Source organism: Nyctereutes procyonoides, unplaced genomic scaffold (genome assembly GCF_905146905.1).
Source record: "Nyctereutes procyonoides isolate TBG_1078 unplaced genomic scaffold, NYPRO_anot_genome, whole genome shotgun sequence".
NCBI classification, from domain to species: Eukaryota; Metazoa; Chordata; class Mammalia; order Carnivora; family Canidae; genus Nyctereutes; species Nyctereutes procyonoides.
The window spans coordinates 2,585,605-2,606,875 of NW_026575025.1; the positions used below are offsets into that span (position 1 = coordinate 2,585,605).

The following is a 21,271-nucleotide window of genomic DNA, read 5'->3' on the forward strand; positions in this document are numbered from 1 at the left end:
GTGCATTCTCCTCTGACCCTGAACCTCAGTAATTTTGTTGGATATGGAAACTGAAGAATAGAGGTGTAAAAAGCATGAGCTCCACCTTTAGTTCTAAGAAGTATGCTGAAAGGAGATAAAAGCAACAAATCATTTTTACTGCAGCCGCAGCCATACCATCTTTTCTAAGCCTTGGAGGGTGTGTGTGTGTGTGTGTGTGTGTGTGTGTGTGTGTGTGTGAAAACTAAATATTCACATAGAGATTCATGGGTTGGATTTAGTGGTTTTCATAGCCTGTGAAAAATGTTTTTCTTCACACTTAAGATTTAATAAATTACTTAAATTTTTAACCAAATGCTTTTTATTCATTAGATTATTCATACTTTTCTTCTATGTTGCTGAATCTCTAGCTCTCTTTATTAAAATTTCTAGTACTGATAAGTTAAAACAAAAAAGCAAACCCGCTCTGAAATTCTGAAAGATTAGTTCAAGCTTCTTCTGTCTCTGATGCAGAAAACTCAGACTAAACACAGAGTAGTGCAAATCATCCTTTGTCACGTGTCTTGGAAGATCCAGTCCCTTGAAGTTAACCATCTCTCATCTTGGCAGTGTACATAGGTGATGGAATTGCTTCCTCTGGGTTGTTTTATGTAGAGTCTTGTCAGAAAGCAAATTTGTAACACTGTTCATTTTTCTCTTTAAGTGATTGTAACAAATATTTGGTGATAAATTATAAACTACTGAAATAGATACTTGTAAAATTAAGAGACATTCATTTGGTAGCCTTGGAATCTCTTTTAGATCTATGTGTTTATGATGTTATGGGAGATGATAACAATTATGTATTTTTATTTTTTTTACAATTATGTTTTTAAACATCAAGAGTGTTGTTCAGAATGTACTTTTGTTAAGATACTTCCCAATTCAACATGTCAATGTTTAGTGATTTGTAAGACTTATTTTTTCACATGCAAAGAAAATACTACATTTCATCATAGAATATTTTCTACTTGATGTAGTCTGCCTGATGTAGTATATTATTCTAATAGTGTTGTCTTTTTCTCTCTTTTAAGGTAAAACTGCAGAATTAAGGATGGTCAAAAGATCCTCACCTTTAGACATGATTGATTCACGTCCATGTATTTTGCATGGAATTTAGTTACCTATTATGTTTACCTCTTCCAGCATCTTACTCTGCCTTGTGTTTTTGTGAAAAGAGAGCATCCTGTGTTCTTTCATTGTACCTAGAGCTTGGTTGGAATAGGCAAAGCCATCTTTTATCTGAACAGTATCCCATAGAATGATAGAGGTTTTTGGTTTTGTTCCACCTTTTCCCTCCTGTTTTAGGATCATTACTGTGCTCAAATTGTATTTTCATATCCAACTTGTCAGGGACAGCTACTGCACAGCAACCTCCAATCATAATTCTTTTGTGAAGAAAACCAACCACAGCAGCTTCAGGACAGAGCAAAGAGAGAATTTCTATAGTGTGTGGGACAACTCTGACATTAACAAGGCAATGCTGCCTTTTAAGTTGTGGAATAGAGCCATGGAATGATGAATGACAGCCTGGTGGTGTGTGCAGGTCTGTAACAGATAGTTATAGAGGGGCATGCATTTTGATGAACTGGAGCTTAATTTACAAATTAATAGCCTCTGTGTCATATCTCATTGTGGTACAAACACAAAGATTCAGGCACTTTTTAATATTAGCAAGCAGCTAAATTGTGCAGATTATAAATGATTCTTATGGTTTTTTTCTGCTGTTCTCATTACTGTGTTTGCTGGGTCAGGTTACATTTAAATTGGACATCTATTTCATGCATTCAGAATATGGCCCTGAATCACTATAGCAGTATAAGAAATCTGGGCCATACCTAGATTTCTGTACAGGGAAATATTCCCTAATGTGTTTGATTTTTGAGATAGTCAACACGTAGCATTCTCTTTCTTAATCCTGTACTATTTTTGGTGATTCCCATTTGAAAAACTAACACAAAACTATTTGATGTTAAAAATCAAGTGATTGGGCAGCCCTGGTGGCGCCGCGGTTTAACGCCGCCTGCAGCCTGGGGAGTGATCCTGGAGACCTGGGATCGAGTCCCGCATCGGGCTTCCTGCATGGAGCCTGCTTCTCCCTCTGCCTGTGTCTCTGCCTCTCTCTTGCTCTCTCTGAATGAATAAATAAATAAATCTTTTTTAAAAAATCAAGTGATTGAAATATAACCAACATTAGAAGTAAAAGTCACATTTAAGTAGCTGTTGCTCTCAGTTAAAAATTCCTATTAGACAAATTGTATTATTCATTCATTATCATCCCTTATTTTCACATTGCCCTCAACAGTTTTCTAAAGAACTCTAAAGAATTAGTGCAGTGATCCTCAATATTTTTCTGAAACAGGCAGGACAGTGTAGCTTAATGCTTCAAAGAAACACATAGAACTTAATTGTAAGCCAAATAGGTTCTGATTTTGATTTCCTTCATCTTTTATTGTACAGAAATATCTTAAAACCATCATTCCCAGCACACATTGCTCTTTTTAAGACTTGTGTTTATACTATTTTGCGCTCACATCCAGGTATGTTACATGCCAGAGAACCTTAGTGCTCCAGGGGCCACATCTCTCCCGAGTACAATAACTACACCCTTTCTTGTTGGATGCAAAAAATGGCAGTTCCCAGGTTCTTAGAAGGGTCCCTAGGTTTAGGCAGAGTCTAACTGAGGCAGTCTTAACAGTCTTTCATAGGGGTGGAGTTTATCTTTTAGGGCATGAATGAACTAAGAACCACATTTCAATCAGGCTATCAAATAAAGCATTTAATCCTCTATGGACATGGAATATAAAGCCCATTGTTATGAATAAAACATCTAATTTCCTGTGGAGACAGGATGTGAAACCTAGTGATTTAAATATCGTGTGTGTGTGTGTGTGTGTGTGTGTGTGTGTGTGTGTTGAAGGAAGAGTAAACCCCAACAAATATTTTTTTAATTAAAAAAGTAAGCCAAAGTCTAATCAGTAACATGACATGTGTATTCTCCACCATCTGTTAAGCATCCATGTAGAGAATTTTGAACTTTATTTTAAAAAGACTATGATAACTCTAACTGCTGCTGTCTTTAATTCATTTATATTGTACTGTAGAAATTCCATGACACTTTGCAGAACTCTAAAGTAAGTACCAGTGTTCCCAACTCTCTAAGATCAAGCAAATCCTCCTTAGTAGACAGCATAAACAGTTGACCACTGTATAAGATGAGGTGGTTGTAGATAATGCTTCTATCAAATAGGTGGTATGTTTAAAGGGTATATCCCTTTTTAAAAGGTTTTATAGATTAGAAAGTATTTGTCTAATACTAACCTTGAAACTAAGTATCAGAGAGTCTGGGAAAAACTTTCCTAGTGCCTTATAAAACAAATAAAATAAAAAAAAAAACAAATAAAATGCAGTTATTTTTAGCCAAGTATATTTTTATATCTGCTGCTGCCAATATTCCTCCTCCTTCTTCTCTGTCAAAATTCTGTCCTGTTTGTCTCTCCTAGAACATTCATTCTCTAATAACTTCAGTGCATGTTCTTTCCTTGAATTTTACTTACTGCATTAGAAAGGGACTTGTTTTGAATTTATTGTCTTTTCCTTGTGTTCTTGTTCATGAAATGGTAGAATTTTCACTCAATTTTCGATTTCATTTTTAATAATACATACCTTTTACCCAAGATTTAATTTTGTCACTAATTTTATGTCAGTAACACATCCCCTGTTCTTTAGAGGATAATTTTGTAGTAGCATTCCGCACACTGGTATCATATCTCCTTCTGGTGTCTTCAGTGTTGATGAATATTGGTTTTACTTATGAATGCAGTGGTTGAATGAGTGAGTAAATTTTGACTTTAACAAATATACATTTTTTTTTTGAGATTTTGTTTATTTATTCATGAGAGACCGAGAGAGAGAGGCAGAGATATAGGCAGAGGGAGAAGCAGGCTCCATGTAGGAAGCCCGATGTAGGACTCGATCCTGGTTTCCAGGGTCATGCCCTGAGCCAAAGGCAGATGCTCAACCACTGAGTCACCCAGGCTTCCCAACAAATATAAATTTCTCCGTGTTAGTTTTCTGCATAACAAAATTTAGTGTCACTTGTTTCATTTGAGCAATTGGTGAGTCTGAAGACCTGGAAATTTTTTTCACTGCATTTTAGGGAGGAAGACAGGTAAGATTTGTTCTTGTCTTGCTGGATTTGTGAAAAGTTACAGTCGTTTTCAGTCTCTGGTATGAAGGGTGCAGATTCTGTTTTCAGATTATATGATTGATTCATGGAGGGGACAAAGGATGAATTTTTAAGGCAGTACCATGTAAGAAGATGTTTGAGTGGGTGTTGCCTTATCATAATTGATATAAAACAGATAATGCAGAGTGGAACACAAATCGGTTGAGTGACTGACTGAATCACTGACATGCAATTATAGAGGGCAAGGCCTTGTACCTGGAGCTCCTTTTGAGAGAAGCTTTTTAAAATTTGTGTGAGAATTTGATGAAAATAAAGTGGTGGCTTAATTGGAGGGAGGGAGGAGCTGTCCCGCCAGCTCCCCATCTCCGTTCTGTATTGACTAGTGCCATTAGAGCTTGGAATGATCGACTTATATAGCTGAAAAACGAACCCAATTTTCTGTTGAGTTGGACCTATAAACTTCTGTATTTTTCCTTGGGATCTATCTTGCTGTCGTGTGAACATGTTGATAGTATCGCTGAATGTCACAATATTGATCACCATGACTACCTGTCTCAGAAACTGTGACTTGAAGTGTTACAGGCTCTGTGAACTCTTCTGCCTGAACAAGTCCTGATAAAACCTAGTGATGTGAATGTCAGGGGAATCTGAGGCTTGGAATTACATGCTGGGTTTATGGAACAGTTCTTGACAGATGGATTGATCGGAGGGGGCGGTACTAGCCATTTGGGACACCAGGCCCAGTGGCCTATTGTTACAGAAAATATATTAAAGAAGATGATAAGTTACTGACCTTTTCTCCCTCCCTTCTGCCTTCATTCTCTACAGCTTTTCGTTTCTCATCTCCTTTCTCCCTGCTTCCTTTACTTTTTTACTTTCATTAACTTATTAGTCAGTGACAAATGGCCAGTATGTGACACTTAGCCTTTTCTCAAAGCTAAGGTTAATGTTCCAAGGTAATTAGCTCCATTTCAAGATCTCCTTTATATGTGAATAACATTGAAAATACCAGATTGTTTATTTTGTATAACCTTCTTTAATGACCAGCCAAAGCCATGATTTCTTTGTTTAAAACACATACTAATAAAAAATATAGGCTCACTTCCTGTGAAAATGAGAGAATACTTAAGAACTTTGCTTGATAGCACGTAGCTAAAATTTATGAAATTTGATAGCTATGTTCTCTTACTGCCACTTAACTGGTACTGATCCGATGAGGGTCCTGCTGGAGTTAAAGTAACTGGTATGTTTGCCAGAGCTGCAGGACTAAAGCTCTAGAACAAGACTGGGTGGTGGGACTTAGAAAAGCCAGCTAAAGCACACGGCAGCTCCTGTATTAGCCAGCCCTTTTTAAAAGAGGGCTGCTGGACACCTAAGGCAGGCTTCCACTGTGGAGCTCACCTAACTTCAAATTGTTGGTTTTCAAAACACAGCGATAGATATTTAAGTGACAGAAGGTATCAATGCTTCCCTCAGACCTTGATTTTTTTAATTTCATAGACATGCACAGCTACACACTTGGCATTCTTCTAATGTGAATGTAGCAAGGAGGGCAGGGGCAGTGCATTTCTGGGTGGTGCTCAGAAATACACCAAAGCCTTCTTTCAAAGAAAATTTTACCCAGCTCATATGATCTAACCTGTGTCCTATATGCATGGCTTTCTTCTCTTACCCCCCCCCCTTCTCTCAATGGCTAATATAAGTTTGTAAGTATTTTGATCCCTGTGCCTCCCCACAGGTTCCACAGGCTTTGTTTCAGGCCCTGGGGGAGGAACAGTTGTGAATGCAGTGTGACTCACTGACTCCCACTTTCCTGATTCTGGTTCTGATTGGTCGTCACCTTGTTCTAGCCATATGGCTGCAGAGTACTCTAGCCTGCATCCCTTCCTCGTTTTTTTCCCCTACTGTTCCCTTCTGTTGTACGCAACGCTGGGAGTGGGTTCCGGGCTTTGTCTCTTGCTTCTAGTTTACCCCGGTTAGACAGTAAGTAGGAGAGCACTCTGTATTTCCCAGGGATGGCTGTAAAGGAAAAAAAAAATCTCTTCCTTTTGTGCCTGGTAGAGTAATTATTTCGTTTCCTATGCTGCTTTTGTTCAAAGTTTATTTTTTGGCAGGTGTCACATTGGCATTCTGTTATTTCCTCATGATTTCAAATCATCTCTCCCTGATTTGAGCTGGGGTTTCTTGTAGAGGCTCTAGGAGTTCCTTTCTTGGGCTACTGATGGTACACTTCAGTTGATTTGTTACTATGTTTGTTTAATGCAGTTACATGTTAGGGAGGGGAACTGAAAGCAACTCTCAATAATGATTTAATTGTTAAATGTCATAATGTTCTGGCAGTCACCAAGCAATAAAACCTGCCTGTGATACTCAAAATTTTATCTGTAGCACCCCTGCCACTACTTGCCCTTCTCCTAAACTGTATCAGTTCAATTACTCTTTTATCCTTGAGAAATAGGATTTTGAAGACTTGAAAGTTAATTTTTTATAAGAATTTGATATTTTTATTAATTTGCATTTTTATTATTCTGCAGATGGTTTCTGCAAAGACTTTGGACTGACTCTGCATCCTTTTTTCTTTTCTTTGTAATATTTAACTATTCAACTATTCAATATTAACTATTCAAAGAGGCAGTGCTAGCAGAGTATAAAGTTTAGCAGACTTCTCTCCCTGCCCCAAATTAACCTTTATATGAAATTTTTATTGCCTAAAAAGAATCAATAAAGGTATAAAAAATTCTCTTAATAATATATTTTGTACTGACAAGTCCATTTTATAAATGTTTTAATATTCAGATATGTTAAGCAAGTAACCTTACATGTTTGGATTCTTTAGAGGATATGTGCAATGAAGTTGGTTAGAATCATAAGGGGGAATTTGAAAATCAACCTGGCCATATGGTTCCACTTAACTCTTTCTTTAATAATCTTCATTTACTTCTTTTTCTTCATTCATGATCTATATTAGAAAATGGCCGTCTATTTTATCAGAAATAACAAACCTCAGCTGGTGAACTCACTTTAAAGTATATGAGTGTTGCTTATACTTGCTTCCAGCTATCAGGCCAAGAAAGGCAGCCCAAGTCTAGCCTCAGATGATTTTATATAGCATATTCCCTGAGTCATTTCCTGGTCCCTGGTCCCGGTCACTTTATACATCCTGTGAAGAGACATTTACTTAGCTGCATATTTCTAGCCCAGTGTATAATTGTGGGCAAAATAGGTCCTTGCCCTCATGGAGCTTACATTCTGTTGAAATATATTATAGTAATGGAAGTATCCAAATACACATTTTTCTTGGATTTGAATAAGATCTAGAAAATTCAAGAAAGTTTGGTTTTTAAATTTTTATCCTATGTAACTAAATCCCTACTCTGCCTAAACAAATGTGTGCATTCCCACAGACCCTATCCCAGCAAAGAGGTCCTGCTCCTGAGTTATATATTTGAGTGGTTTAGAATAAATATTGTTTGGCATATTTCTGAGATCAGATCTATATAAAAGTCTGTTTAACGTTTGAAACTGATATATGATGTTTGTTTAAATAATGAAAATTAGGGATCCCTGGGTGGCGCAGCGGTTTGGCGCCTGCCTTTGGCCCAGGGCACGATCCTGGAGACCCGGGATCGAGTCCCACGTCAAGCTCCCGGTGCATGGAGCCTGCTTCTCCCTCTGCCTATGTCTCTGCCTCTCTCTGTCTCTGTGTGTGTGACTATCATAAATAAATAAAAATTAAAAAAGATAATGAAAATTAGTATGGCCAGTGTCTGTTATCAGATACAAAAAGTTAAATGACCAACAATGTACCAGTAACAGTTGTGAGTACTTAACATCCAGCAGCTTTGTACTCATAAAAACCCCAAGGATATGTTAATCTCCTCACTTTACACAACAGGAAATAGAGACACAGATAGGTTAAGTAACTTGACAAAAACATCAGAGAGCTAGTAAGTAGCAAAACTGAAATTTGTGTCTCCAGAGTCATTCTCATGGCTACACTCTTCTTGCCCTTCCACCACCAAGCTAATAATAGTCAAGAAATCTGAGATTGACTGTGTGAGCTCCATGATCTTCTCTTCTCCTCTGTATGGCTCAGTGTCCCTTGATATATAAAATGTTTCTAATGCTATTGATTTCTCCTTAGAGGTGGAGTCTGTACCTTTTAGATATAATAAGTTTTAGATTAAGCTGGTTACAGAAAGATGTCAGAGGTACAGAGCTCTGCTGCATATTTCACAGAGTGGATAGAACAATGTTCTAATAGATATCATTTCTTTCTGTCTTCATGGGGTAGAAAAGAGTAGTTGAACAGCTCCGGAAGAACCTGATAGTAAAGCAAGAACAACCAGACAAGTTCCAAATACAGCCATTACCACAATCTGAAAACAAACTACAAACAGCACAGCAGCAACCACTGCAGCAGCTACAGCAACAACAGCAGTACCACCACCACCACGCCCAGTCGGCTGCACCCTCTCCCAACCTGACTGCTTCACAGGTAAAAGTATGGAGAGAGCCCCGTAGGCTTCCTGCTCTAGGTTGACTTATTATTGGTCATGTAGAACTACGGCTTGTTTTAGACCATACTGAGCTCAACTAGCACTAGACAAAAGTTATGTTGGTTACTTTTTTATACTATACACTGGGGTAAAAATCACTTGAAATTCATTGGCAAAAGGAAATGATATTACTAAGGAGCAAAAGTTAGGATTCCCACTTGTCCAAAGAGGGGAAAGGTAGTCAGTGACAAAGAAAAATCACTACTCTGTGTTAGAACAGAACTAAGGTCTTAATTTGAATTTCTGGAAGTATTTGCATTTGTTCTAAAAGTCTGTGTGACTCTGCCTCCTCTGGAATTGTTTTGCTGGAACTTAGCAATTAGGTATGGTGATATTCCAGGAGCAGTACCCTTGGAACCAGGTAGAAAGACATTCAGAAGAAGGGTGATATATTTCCATTACTCAGGGAAACAGAATATTTGCTTCTAAGTCCATATTCATGAGCAGATGAATTTGTTCTAATATACTGAACGAAATCTGAAATGGAACCTACAGGTACAAACTAGAACTAAGAACTGAAGACTTAATAACATCCTAACTTGGTATAGCTGTGTGGATGTTTTTACTGAAAGGGGCATTGAAACTAGCATTTAAGGATCATAAGGCAATCAAGATGTACAATAAGGACATATTTGGGAATAACATCCAGTTAAGAATACTGTTCAGCCTTGGTCTCCAGACACCTACATGTAATATGGGCATACCTTTTTAAATGGGATGACTGAGCAGTGCTTCCTGATCCTTAGGGATCACAACCCTTTTAAGACTTGGGTAAGAGCTATGGATCCTCTCCCCAGAGTAATACACATTCACACCTAGTAACACTCATTTTTGTGTATGATTTCAAGGATGTTGAGATCTTCTAAAACTCAAGCATAGGCATCTTTCACCCACAAATATCCAGTCTTCAGTATATCTTTATAACATAGAGGAAATATTATAGTTTACTTGTTATTCACTGTTTATGGACAATGGGTTGGTTCACATATAAAATTGTTCAAGTTAAGAATACATTAATTGTAAAAAATGCTAACGATTACTAAAGGTAGTTGACATTTAGTAAAGGTTACTATATACTGCCACTCTCCTGAGTGCTTTACATATGTAACATACACAGTCCTTACCCCAACCCTAATAAGGAAGGTATTATTATTATTATTCTATTTTATAGAAAAGAAAACTAAGGTACAGAGAGATTAAGTAATCATCTAAAATCATATAGGTAGTATGTGTGGTAGAGCCCAGATTTGAACCCAGATGTTCTGGTGAAAAAGTCTGTCCATTCACTGCTCTTTTGTACTGCCATACAATACCAAAAAAGAAAATGCCAACATTATGTCAAATGCCAAAGTAGGAAAAAGAGTAATTCCTGTTGTAAATCAGATAGCTAGAGCATAAATTTTACCATAATCTCCAAGGCTATTTGAAAATTAAACATTCAAACTGACTTCTAAAACCCCCTGACTAGGACTTATATTTCTTCTGAAGGATTGCTTATCAGATTACTTTTGTTAGAGTTGATTAGTTTGTTCTCATTGCAAAGTACACTTTCATCAGAAAGTATTTACATGGAAGAATTCATTCTTTTCTGGTTGTTAGGAGTCTTTCTCTTAACCCATGGAAGCTTCCTGTTCAAGTAACATTACATGTCCCACAAATCAGAGGAAATGCTTATATAATTCTTATAATAGCTGTTCCCTTCCCTAATAATCTTGAGTTCTGTGCTGCTTTGGGATGGTGAATGACAGTAAGGGGCCAAGGGCTGTCCCCAAAACAGTGTTGTATGGCATCTCTCCACCTGGTGGCCCACCTGATATATTTAATTGATGTATCTAAGCTTGTTTTGTACTATTTTGTTTTGTTAAATGCAGATGTGTAATGTTAAAAGCTAAAAGACCATCCAAGTTTTTGGTTTCTGTCTTTCAATAAACTGTCCGTATTTATTGGGTGTTCTCAGTGTGCTCGATTCTAGTATACAAAGAGGTAGTGATCCCTGCCTAGAAGCTGGTATATTATCATTGTTTTCATTCATTCTGTAAATATGTATTGGGTCTCTATTATATGCAGACTCTGTGTGCTAGACAACGTGGGGGGTGGATTCACAAATAAGACAGAATTCTAAAAATTTAGAGGAGGAGAAGAAAATGTAAACAGCCAACAAAAAAGAATAAAAGGAAAGTACCAGTGAAGAGCTGTGAAAAGACCAGAGGACAGAGTAATTTTAACTAGAGGGATCAGAAGTGCTTTGTGAATGAGGTGACGCTTGAGCAGGATGTGGACAGATCAGTGGAATTTCAGTGATGGAACCGAGGGAGAGAGCATCACAGATGTAGAGAACTATGTGAACAAAAGTATGCAGTCACAGAAGTAAATGTGTGCCCTAGGATAGCAAAGAGGCTGATGTGGCTGTAATGTGGATTCTGGGAAATAATGGAGAGGGAGAGAAAGCCAGAGAGGTAGAAAGAGGCTAGCTTGTAGAAGCCCTTCCAATGCATGACAGAACTGTTGGGGTTTTGGACAGTCAACGGGAGTCATTACAGGTTCATGAGGTCAAGGACAAATGGGAGGTTGTATATGGCATGTATTAAATATCAAAGTTGAGAAAGGAATAACTATTAAGTAGCAATCAGCATGGTCAAAGAGGAGGTGGTAGGAAGAGAACATTTTTTATTCTAAGTCGGATGGCTAGTAGGGACCAAGGCACAGGGAATGGAGGGACCAGTCCCCTTTACTTAGTTAACTCAAAAACTCATCCTTGTATGTAGATTTGGAAATTTTTTCAGTCTACAGAAAAGAATGAAAGACTAGAAGAGTTGAATGCAAGTATACCTTTCAACTTATATTCAAAATCTTGCCCTTTTTAATGATGTAATACAAATATAAAGAGGCATGTAGTTAATAAGACCAAATAGAAAATAAATCCTTATGAGGCAGCCTGGGTGGCTAAGCGGTTTAGCGCCACCTTCAGCCCAGAGCCTGATCTTGGAGACCTGGGATCGAGTTCCACATCGGGCTCCCTGCATGGAGCCTGCTTCTCCCTCTGCCTGTATCTCTGACTCTCTCTCTCTGTGTCTCTCATGAATAAATAAATAAAATCTTAAAAAAAAAACTTATGGACAAAAAGAGGAGTAGAGTGTTTCTATTTGTAGTCCTCTGAATGTGCAACAGTTACCTGCCATTCAAAATTAAACAAAAATAGTCTAAAATAGATAATGGAAGTTCACTAGAGCCCAAAGTAATAATCCCTCTAAGTTCTGATTTGTTCATCGGAGTCTGTTTTAAATCAACACCTCATGCTCTGCAAGTAAACAATAATAATTTGGCAAAAAAGTAAAAAAGATTTTGCTATGCCATATATTTCTGCATTAACTTCTAGTTGGTATAGTTTAGGTTTTGTCAAAATTAAAAAATCTCTTGATGACCTTGTGGTGAAACTGCTCTCTTATCTTGAAGCCAGGGACAATTGAACACATCAGCCAGCCAGGGACTAATCATAGCTTCCAGAAAAATAATTTTCTTTTTTGTTGGTTACCTTTCCTCTCCTATGTCTTCTCTTCTTCCTGCCAAACAGGTCAGAGATTTTCATTAGGTTTGGATTTCAAAATTCTAGATTCTCTTTGTCGTCTAAACTCTAACACTCCCAAGAGTTTGGTTTATATTCCCAAGCACCTAGAATAGAATAAGCACCAGACCAGAGGTAAAGATTTAAGTAATGCCTATTGATACCTGCTGCAAATAGTCAATGTATTTTTCAAAAAGTTATCATCAGTGAATATAGTACTAGGCCTATGCCTGTATATACAGAGAATTATATAGATCCTAGAATACATGTTGTGAAATTAGCCACAAAGAAATATTTATAAAGTAGAATAAAATGCTAACCTAAGATGTCAACAAACTTGTTAGGTTTCAGTTTTTTTTTTTAAGTGTCGCGGGTAATGGTAAGTATATATTCAGGTGAGTTTGAGGTTTCACTGACTTTTTTAGAATAATCACTTTAGGGTGATTCAAAATATTGATAGTGATTTACCTGAACCAAGGATGTTTCAAACAAAAGTACACGACCTCTTTCAAAGCAGTAATAGCATGCACGATAGTTTTTAAAATCCGTGTCAGTGAATTCTGCTGATTAGAGCTTTTATTTCCATGACCTGTGTTGGCACCAAGATTGAATGCCATCTGGTGTGACTTGCTCACCACTTGAAAAGGTCTTTGTATTTTAATGTCTTAAACTGAAAGATAGGGCTAATATCACACTGGGTTAAAAATACTTATTACAAATAGCTGGCAATGCAAAGTCAGTCCTTCCTGCTACACTACTGTAATATTTCTAATGATAAATAGCATTTCGCTTTTATTTAGTTTTCATCATGGGTAGATAGTAGATGACTTGCCACCCCCCGAATAAATACCAGTGTTCCACTTTTATACTCCCATTTCACATTTGAAAAGGCACTGGCAAAGAGAATGAGACCACACCTGCATTGTTGATTAGAAAAGAGGAGACGAAGATTTGGGTGATTTTAATTACAAGTGTTAATGAAGATTGCTCCTAGGTTATGATCACTAATTGTTTTCATTGAAAGAAAATAAAGATGTTAGAAGATTAGATGATGTATGTGTGTGTTTAAGGCAGAAGATAGAAATAAAGAATTGCCTCCAAAAATACAGCTTAGTACATAAGTACCAACACCGTCACTAAAATAGCAATACACAAGGGGATTTGTCCAGATATGTTTCAGGGAGAGTGAGGCCTTGTCACTGGTCTAGAGCAATGCTGTCCAGCAGAACTTTCTGCGTTGGAAATCTTTGCTGTCCAGTTTGGTAGCCACTAGCCACAGGTGGCTTTTGAACACTTGAAATGTAGACTGTGTGACTGAGGAACTGATGTTTTAATATTTTTGTTTTAATTAATTTGAATTTAAATAGCCATGTGTGGCTGGTAGCTACCAAATCGGACAGCGCCAGTATAAAATAAGAAGAAAAAGATGGAATAATATCAAAATCAGAATCAGCATGTTGGAGCAAATCTCTATGTTCCTGAAACGTTTGGATCTTGAGTGAGTAGTGGCACAGGATAGGTGTGTGTGCCGTGTAAGAAGGTTGTTTGCATTTTTCTTGTTTTGTAACTGGCCCCTTTAACTACACTAGTAAGAAATCTAGAAACTGCAGCTACAGAGCAGCAGCACTTGTGGAGGATCAGTCAAATCCTATCACCTCTGTTCATCCTCTGAACTATAAGGCCTTTTATAAGGGGGTGGTAAGGAGGAGAGGGAGGGGGAGAGAGAATCTCAAGCATACCCCACACCCAGCCTGACTGTCACAACCCCTAGATCATGACCTGAGCCAAAACCAAGAGTCGGACACTTAACCAACTGAGCTGCCAGGTGCCTCTGATCTATAAAGCTTTTTGAAACACAGGTTTTTGTTTCCACCTTGTCATGTTTCACTGGATCTTTGATTGTTTCTGTGGCAGTTCTCCAGAGAAAAGATTTTAGTTAGTGACTCACAGCCTTTTGATATCAAGAGCTGGTATTTACTATACTAGTTGGTTAATGGGTTTTATTATCTAGAATTTGGGATTTACTGCCTTGAGGCAACAATTGTGCTAATCCTCATGTGAGTTTCCCTTCTTCCTCTCAAGGGTGACACTCAAAAGAATGAAAAGACACTGTCCTTTCATCATAGCTTTTGTGTCACTGGAGGCAGATAACCAGAATTATATGATAGCTTTCTTCATATTGATGAGGTTGTAGCAATTAAAGATAGAGATGGTGTATACTCCATTGATTTCATCTTCTACAGAGTTTAAATTAATTGAGAGCAAGCAGAGAATAAGAAAAAACACAGATAAATAGGTACACTCATATTCTATATCTGTAAACCCACCCTATTTATTGTTGAAAATCCTGTGCCCATATTTGTCTGCAGTTATTACTATGAACTTGAAGCTAAATTTGAAAACTCTGGCACAAACTAATCTTTCCCTTTAGTAAGAAGTGTGCTGTATGTACACAAAAGAAATGTTGTTATATCGAGAAACTTGATTATAAGAATCATTGCTTTGTTTTCTTCTGGGGATTAGCAGCATATTGTTTAGTGGGATCACACTTCAGTGTCCTAATATCTGTTCTCCATGTCTCCTAGAAGACTGTAACTACAGCTTCTATGATTACCACAAAGACACTACCTCTCGTCTTGAAAGCAGCAACTGCGACCATGCCTGCCTCTGTTGTGGGCCAGAGACCTACCATTGCTATGGTGACCGCCATCAACAGTCAGAAGGCTGTGCTCAGCACTGATGTGCAGAACACACCAGTCAACCTGCAGACGTCTAGTAAGGTCACTGGGCCTGGGGCAGAGGCTGTCCAAATTGTGGCAAAAAACACAGTCACTCTGGTAAGCCAGCAGCTGCTACTCATGTGTGCCCACATGAGAGGGTTCAGGATATGCATTTGTAGAATATATCCATTTTATGCTCCTGCTGGATTTTTTAGTCTCCATCATTCAGCTGTACCAAGTTTTCCTTCGGGGCTGACAAGGGAATATGGCATCCCTGCTATCTGTTCAAATAATTATAGAGGTGTCCCTTGACACCAAGGACCAAAACCCATTCAGTGCATTATCTGCAATCAAAGTATGACTTGGAGAGGAATGTCCTTCATAGTGGCATGCACACTGTTTCATGTAGCTCTCTCCATCCTATTTGCAGACCTTCCTGTGAAGCTTGAATGCTTACACTCTCTGGTTCTGTATTACCTATTTAGGGAAAACTTCCCACTGAACTCCTGTAGTTCACTATCCCTTGAAATTGGCTGCACCCAGAAAGTACTAGGACAAGCTGAGGCACTTAAAAAATATTTAAGAAACTCACAAATTAGCAGTGTCTGTGTCCAAGGTCTATCAGAAAAAAACAGATCCCTTGAAGAATTACTTGAACAAAAACTGTTAGTGAGATTCTAGGGCAAAACCAGTTAGACGTTAATGCTCTCTGAAGCTTGGGGGAAATATAGCCAAATTGTGGTTTTAAAGTTGGTTCTTAAAATTTAAGCTAAGAGCTCTTGGTGGCTTTTGATTGACAACCAGTGACAAATAAAACTAGATAACAGTAAAGTGAAGCTTCAGCACTTACTAGAAATCTTGAGAGAAGCAACCAGCTATCTCAGCCAAATGCTGAGAGTTAGAAAATTCTCTACAAGAATAAAGCCATTCACTGCTAGATAAAGCCCTTATATTAGGAAAAAGCCCATTTGGCCAGGCAGCAAGTTTGATTTGACTTTGGGTCCAGTCTTGACTTTTAAAATATCTACATGCAAGAGTTCTTGAATGTCTAAGGAAATTGTCTAAGATTGCCAAGCCTGCTGTGTTTTACATTAGGCATGTAAGGACACAGAAATGCAGTTGGTTCACTTTTGTAGGGCAAAACATGCAGGTGGGAGAGTAAAAAAGTTTTCTTCAGGAAGTGTTAATTCAGATGGTTAATTCTACCATGAAAACTAATTTTAGAAAATATTGTCTGACCCAGAGAATAGTGATGCTAAAAATACTTTAAGAATGCCTAGGTTTGGTATCGAACAGTTACTGTCCTCTGTGGTTTATTTATTTTTCCCATTTTTTAGCAGGTTCAAGCAACACCTCCTCAGCCCATCAAAGTACCACAATTTATCCCCCCTCCTCGACTCACTCCACGTCCAAACTTTCTTCCACAGGTGAGTAAACCAGTGACAAGCCCAATAATGGGTCAGATGAGACAGAAGTGCTCAGGGGCCCTTTCTAAGTAGCCTGAAGTATGCTTATCAGCTCAGCTCTCTACAGATCTTATTAGTTAGCTAAAGGTTGTAGTTGCTGATTCTTATACCATGAAGAAGCTTATTTGAACACCAGGGTTTCTTAGCAATGACCAAAGGCAGTAGCAAGGGGATGTGACAAAAAAAAAAAAAAAAATTTTAAGATAGCACCATTTTAAACCTTAGGATGTTAACTTACTCGAAGTTTAGCCAAACCTGCTTTCCAGTGGGGAAGGCATGCAATTACTACTTTTTTCTATGTGCCAGAGAGTAGAGAAGGAAACAATAGCCAAACTAACCAGTTGAAACCGAGAAGTTTAGTTTTATTCTGGAAAGTAATGGCATTAAGCATCATACTTAAATGCAAAGCCTTGCCTGTAAAAGCTTAGACTAGCAGTCTATACATAGAACTTTCTACCTAGGCCCAAGCAGCTCTGCTTGCCTGTATTGTCCTGGCAGTATTCTTCTAGCAATTGCAGTGAACTCACCATTCTTACTGCAAGATGTCAGGATTGCCTCAGTCTGGCTTTAGAGGAGACTTGACTTGCCTAGTAGAAAGGCATCTGAGGCCCTATGTTAAAAGAGAAAGGAATTTTGTGGTCATTGGCCATAGGTGATTTCCAAATTGCCTATGCAGTAGGATTGGGCATTGATAACATGAGATAAGGTGATTTCAATCATTTGTCTAGTAGATCCTTAATAAATACCTTGGGTATCAATAAAGGCATTGTATATTGACCAGTTTTCAAGATGGACAGTTCTCTCCCCTCAGAGAGCTTCAGATCTTTGTACAGGCAATTACAGTGTCCATTATGGGAAGTACAGGGTAGTCTGATCACACATAGGGACACTCATTATTAATAGTATTCTGGAAAGTTCCCTGGAATTGTTGACATTCTATCTGAGACCTAAAATCCTAGTAAAGTTAGGTAGTTTACGGGGAAGAAGAAAAACGTCCCAGGCAGAGGGTAGAGCATATATGCCAATCCAGTATGGAGAGATGCATGTAAGCCTAAAGAACCAAAGGCGATTTGGTGTAGCTGACCTTAGAAGACATATGGCTGACTCAAGCTAGGGAATGAGGTGAGGCTGGAGAAGCCCATTGTGCCAGAGCCTGTGGAGCCTTCTAGACTATGTAGGAATTCAGCCCTTATCCCAGGAACGACAGGGATCCATGAAAACATTTCTAAACAAATACTTGAAATGATGAGGTTTTTGTTTAGAACATTCCCTCTTGTCATTGTGTAGAGAAAGAGAATAGATTGGATATGATCAAGACTGTGGGCAAGAAGAATAGTTAGGACATTATCAACAATAGCAGCTAATGTTTAAAGACTCCTGCAAGGTGCCACTTACAGAGCTAGGCACTTTCTGTGGGTATCTATTTTAATCCTCAAAACAGCCCTGTGAAAGTAGGTATTACTTTTTTTTAGATAGGGAACCTAAGGCTTAGTCCATGTTTTCCAAACAATGGGTCATGACATATCAGTGCTCTGTATGAAATCAATTTAATGGATGATAACCAGAATTTTTAAACAAAAGGAACAAAACAGAATATGAAACATTAGAGTACATAGCATATGTGTAATGTTTTGTGAAATTTTTGTTTTATAGAGATACAGATCTATGTTTATATGCATGTACTGGTTACAGTAAGAAATGTATTCCCTACTGTGTGTCTGTAGCAGCCACCACAGGGTCATCCTAAATTCAGTTCAATATTCAGACTTGGAAGACTCTCAGGGCCCACACTTGGTACCAGTCTGCTTGGAACAACACAAGACAGAAACCAGAGCTTACCAGCAAGATAGCATCAGACATTTTTCGCCAGCCTGTATAGCAGTCTCTACAACTGTCTAGTGATAGCTTAGGTGTAGGGAAATGAGATCTTGATCAGGACGATGGGAGAGCCATCCTGGCAGAGTCTTATGCCTCACAGGAACCAGTGTATCTTGTACCAATTCCATAGCTGTGGCTTTCAAGGTCCCCCCGGTGGACATGCTCAGTTAAAAGAGTCACCTTACTTCATGAAGCCCACAGCATGGTGTCCCATCAGGTATTTATAATTCTCCCCATTCAGATTCAGTTTAGCAGTAAGGGATCATTTTTTACCATAAACAATGTTGCCTGGTAACATAGTTGACATTCTTACCCTTAATCAGGTTTCCAGGGGAACAGAGCTGGGGAGTTACCTGCAGGTCAAACTTTCATGCATAAGGGGAAAAGATTTTGCCCACAGGGTCACTGTACAGAAAGTTCAAAAAATGCTGGCTTAAATCAGGTATGTTACTTGAGGTTACCTGGCTAGTAAGGGGTAGGAACCAGGATTTGAACCCGGGCAGGGCTGACCCCATGTTTTTAATCATAATTTTTTGTCGCTGTTCCAGTAAGCCAAACGTAAGGTAGAACGATGGCACTGATAGAAAGTAGCCATATTTGAGAAGGATTTAGGAAGCAGAGGTGGAGTAGGAAGCATCAAGAATGGTTCTGAAGTTTATGTAGTAAGGAAAGACCATTTACTGAGGTGATGATAATAGGAAGAAGGGGAGGGTTGGAGGAAGAAATAGAAGAATTTTAGACATGTTGATTTTTTTATTGTTGTTCTTAAAGATTTTATTTATTTATTTATTTTAAGATTTTATTTTTAAGTAATCTTTACACCCAACATGGGGCTCAAACTTAACAACCCTGAGATCAGAAGTCGCGCTCTTCACTGACTAAGCCAGGAGCTCCTAGACATGTTGATTTTTAATTTCTTGTGAGCCATCCAAGTAGAGATACATGACAGGCAGTTGAGTGTATGCTTCTGAAGTTCAGGAAATGTGTGGTTCTGAGATACAAGTATGGACATCTTTAATACACAGGTATTTGAAGCCGTGGGATGGCTGAAAACTCCCAGGAAGATTGAGGAGGTTGGGAAGAAAAGAGGTTCCAGGACAAAACTCTAAGAAATAGTTATGTTTAGGACTGAGCAGAGGAAAAGAAAGCCCACAAAGGTGACTTAAAGAAGGGGTGGCCAAGAACGGGAAATTAGAGAACAAGGAACAGGGCTGACTTGAAGCCTTGGACATCAAGAAATTTAGAATGTGAATTAAGACCAGCAGAAGCATTATTACCATACTGGGCACAAATTCTGAGTGGGACCAGTCTCTGGATTAGGCATTTAACCTCAGCCCTGAAGAGGCCGCTTGGTATGGAAGAGGGAACTAAGGTTTGGATTCAGAAGAACCACATTGTAAGGTGACATTTGGGCCCTCTTAAGAGCTGATGCATCTTTTATAAGCTTATATATCCTCATAGCTGTAGAGTTAATGATTCCAAAATGAGTATTAATAAGTATTGGTACTAAATACCATTTCACATCTAAAGTATGAAAGATTTGGCAATGTCTTAGACTTATAAGACTTGAGACATTTAAGTAATATGATAATTATCCTTTCTTTCCCCATAGGTTCGACCCAAGCCTGTGGCCCAGAATAACATTCCTATTGCCCCAGCACCTCCTCCAATGCTTGCAGCTCCTCAACTTATCCAGAGGCCTGTCATGCTGACCAAGTTCACCCCCACAACTCTCCCTACATCCCAGAATTCCATCCACCCCGTCCGTGTCGTCAATGGACAGACCGCAACCATAGCCAAAACGTTCCCCATGGCCCAGCTCACCAGCATTGTGATAGCTACTCCAGGGACCAGACTCGCTGGACCTCAGACTGTACAGCTTAGCAAGCCAAGCCTTGAAAAACAGGTACAGGCAGAGAGTATGCATCTGCTTCGGGTAGGAGCCTTGCCATTGAGGCTGGCTGTCTCTAACCACATTCTCGCAGGAATGTTTTATCTCAGCACCATTGTCAGTAACCTGTGGCTTATCATGTGATCATTCATCGATAGTGCAAAAGGGCAATTCCTACTGAAAAAAGTTGGGTTGCTTTTCCCATCCCCTTATGGATGGATTCAGATTACTGTGGAAGTGAGCTCCCCCTGCTGGTTCTGAGCAGAAATTCACAGATGGGTTCTGCTGCTCTCAGGAGGCAGGGAGATACAATACACAGAAAATGGCATATTAGTTTTGGCTCAATAAGAATCCAGATGAGGATATAGCTGTGAAAGTCAGGAAGAGTAAACAAAACAGAGAAAGGGATTTCATTTGAAGGATTTCCGCTGGTTATTACAGATAATGAAGAACCAAATTAAAACATTAAAATTTCTAAAAAGCATTTTTTTTTTTTAACTCTAGGGAATAGAGCAGTTTTAGCTCAAATACTGAAGTCTCTCGTTTATATTTCTAAAGTCCGGTTTTCTCTTAGAAATACAAGGCTAGGGGATCCCTGGGTGGCGCAGCGGTTTGGCGCCTGCCTTTGGCCCAGGGCGCGATCCTGGAGACCCGGGATCGAATCCCACGTCGGGCTCCCGGTGCATGGAGCCTGCTTCTCCCTCTGCCTGTGTCTCTGCCTCTCTCTCTCTCTCTCTCTCTGTGCCTATCATAAATAAATAAAAATTAAAAAAAAAAAAGAGAAATACAAGTACCTCCAAAAATACTTAAAGGAAAAAAAATACTTCAGGGTTCTGTGACAGAAGACTTAAAAACAAGAAAAAGGATTTATAGGCAGTCACCATATTCTATTTAAAGAAAGACCAGTGATGAGAAAGAATTTTGCAAAGAAAAGCATCCTCTTTCAAGAAAGTTGCTTTAAAAAGTCATTGACCTATTTCTAATTGCT

At 38.6% G+C, this 21,271-nt stretch overlaps 1 protein-coding gene across 11 annotated transcripts in view; it reads left to right on the top strand.

Moving 5' to 3' along the window:
• Window positions 1-21,271, top strand: part of PHF21A (PHD finger protein 21A) — a 191,667-nt gene that overhangs the window by 133,108 nt on the left and 37,288 nt on the right. For 7 of the 11 annotated variants that reach the window (XM_055313027.1, XM_055313005.1, XM_055313076.1 and 4 more), the window contains 4 exons: window positions 8,502-8,705; window positions 14,914-15,165; window positions 16,386-16,475; window positions 20,005-20,298. In XM_055313027.1, coding sequence (XP_055169002.1) covers window positions 8,502-8,705; window positions 14,914-15,165; window positions 16,386-16,475; window positions 20,005-20,298 — 840 coding nt within the window. The remainder of the gene's footprint in view (window positions 1-8,501; window positions 8,706-14,913; window positions 15,166-16,385; window positions 16,476-20,004; window positions 20,299-21,271) is intronic. The other 4 variants (XM_055313066.1, XM_055313085.1, XM_055313056.1 and 1 more) reach the window with 2 other exon arrangements.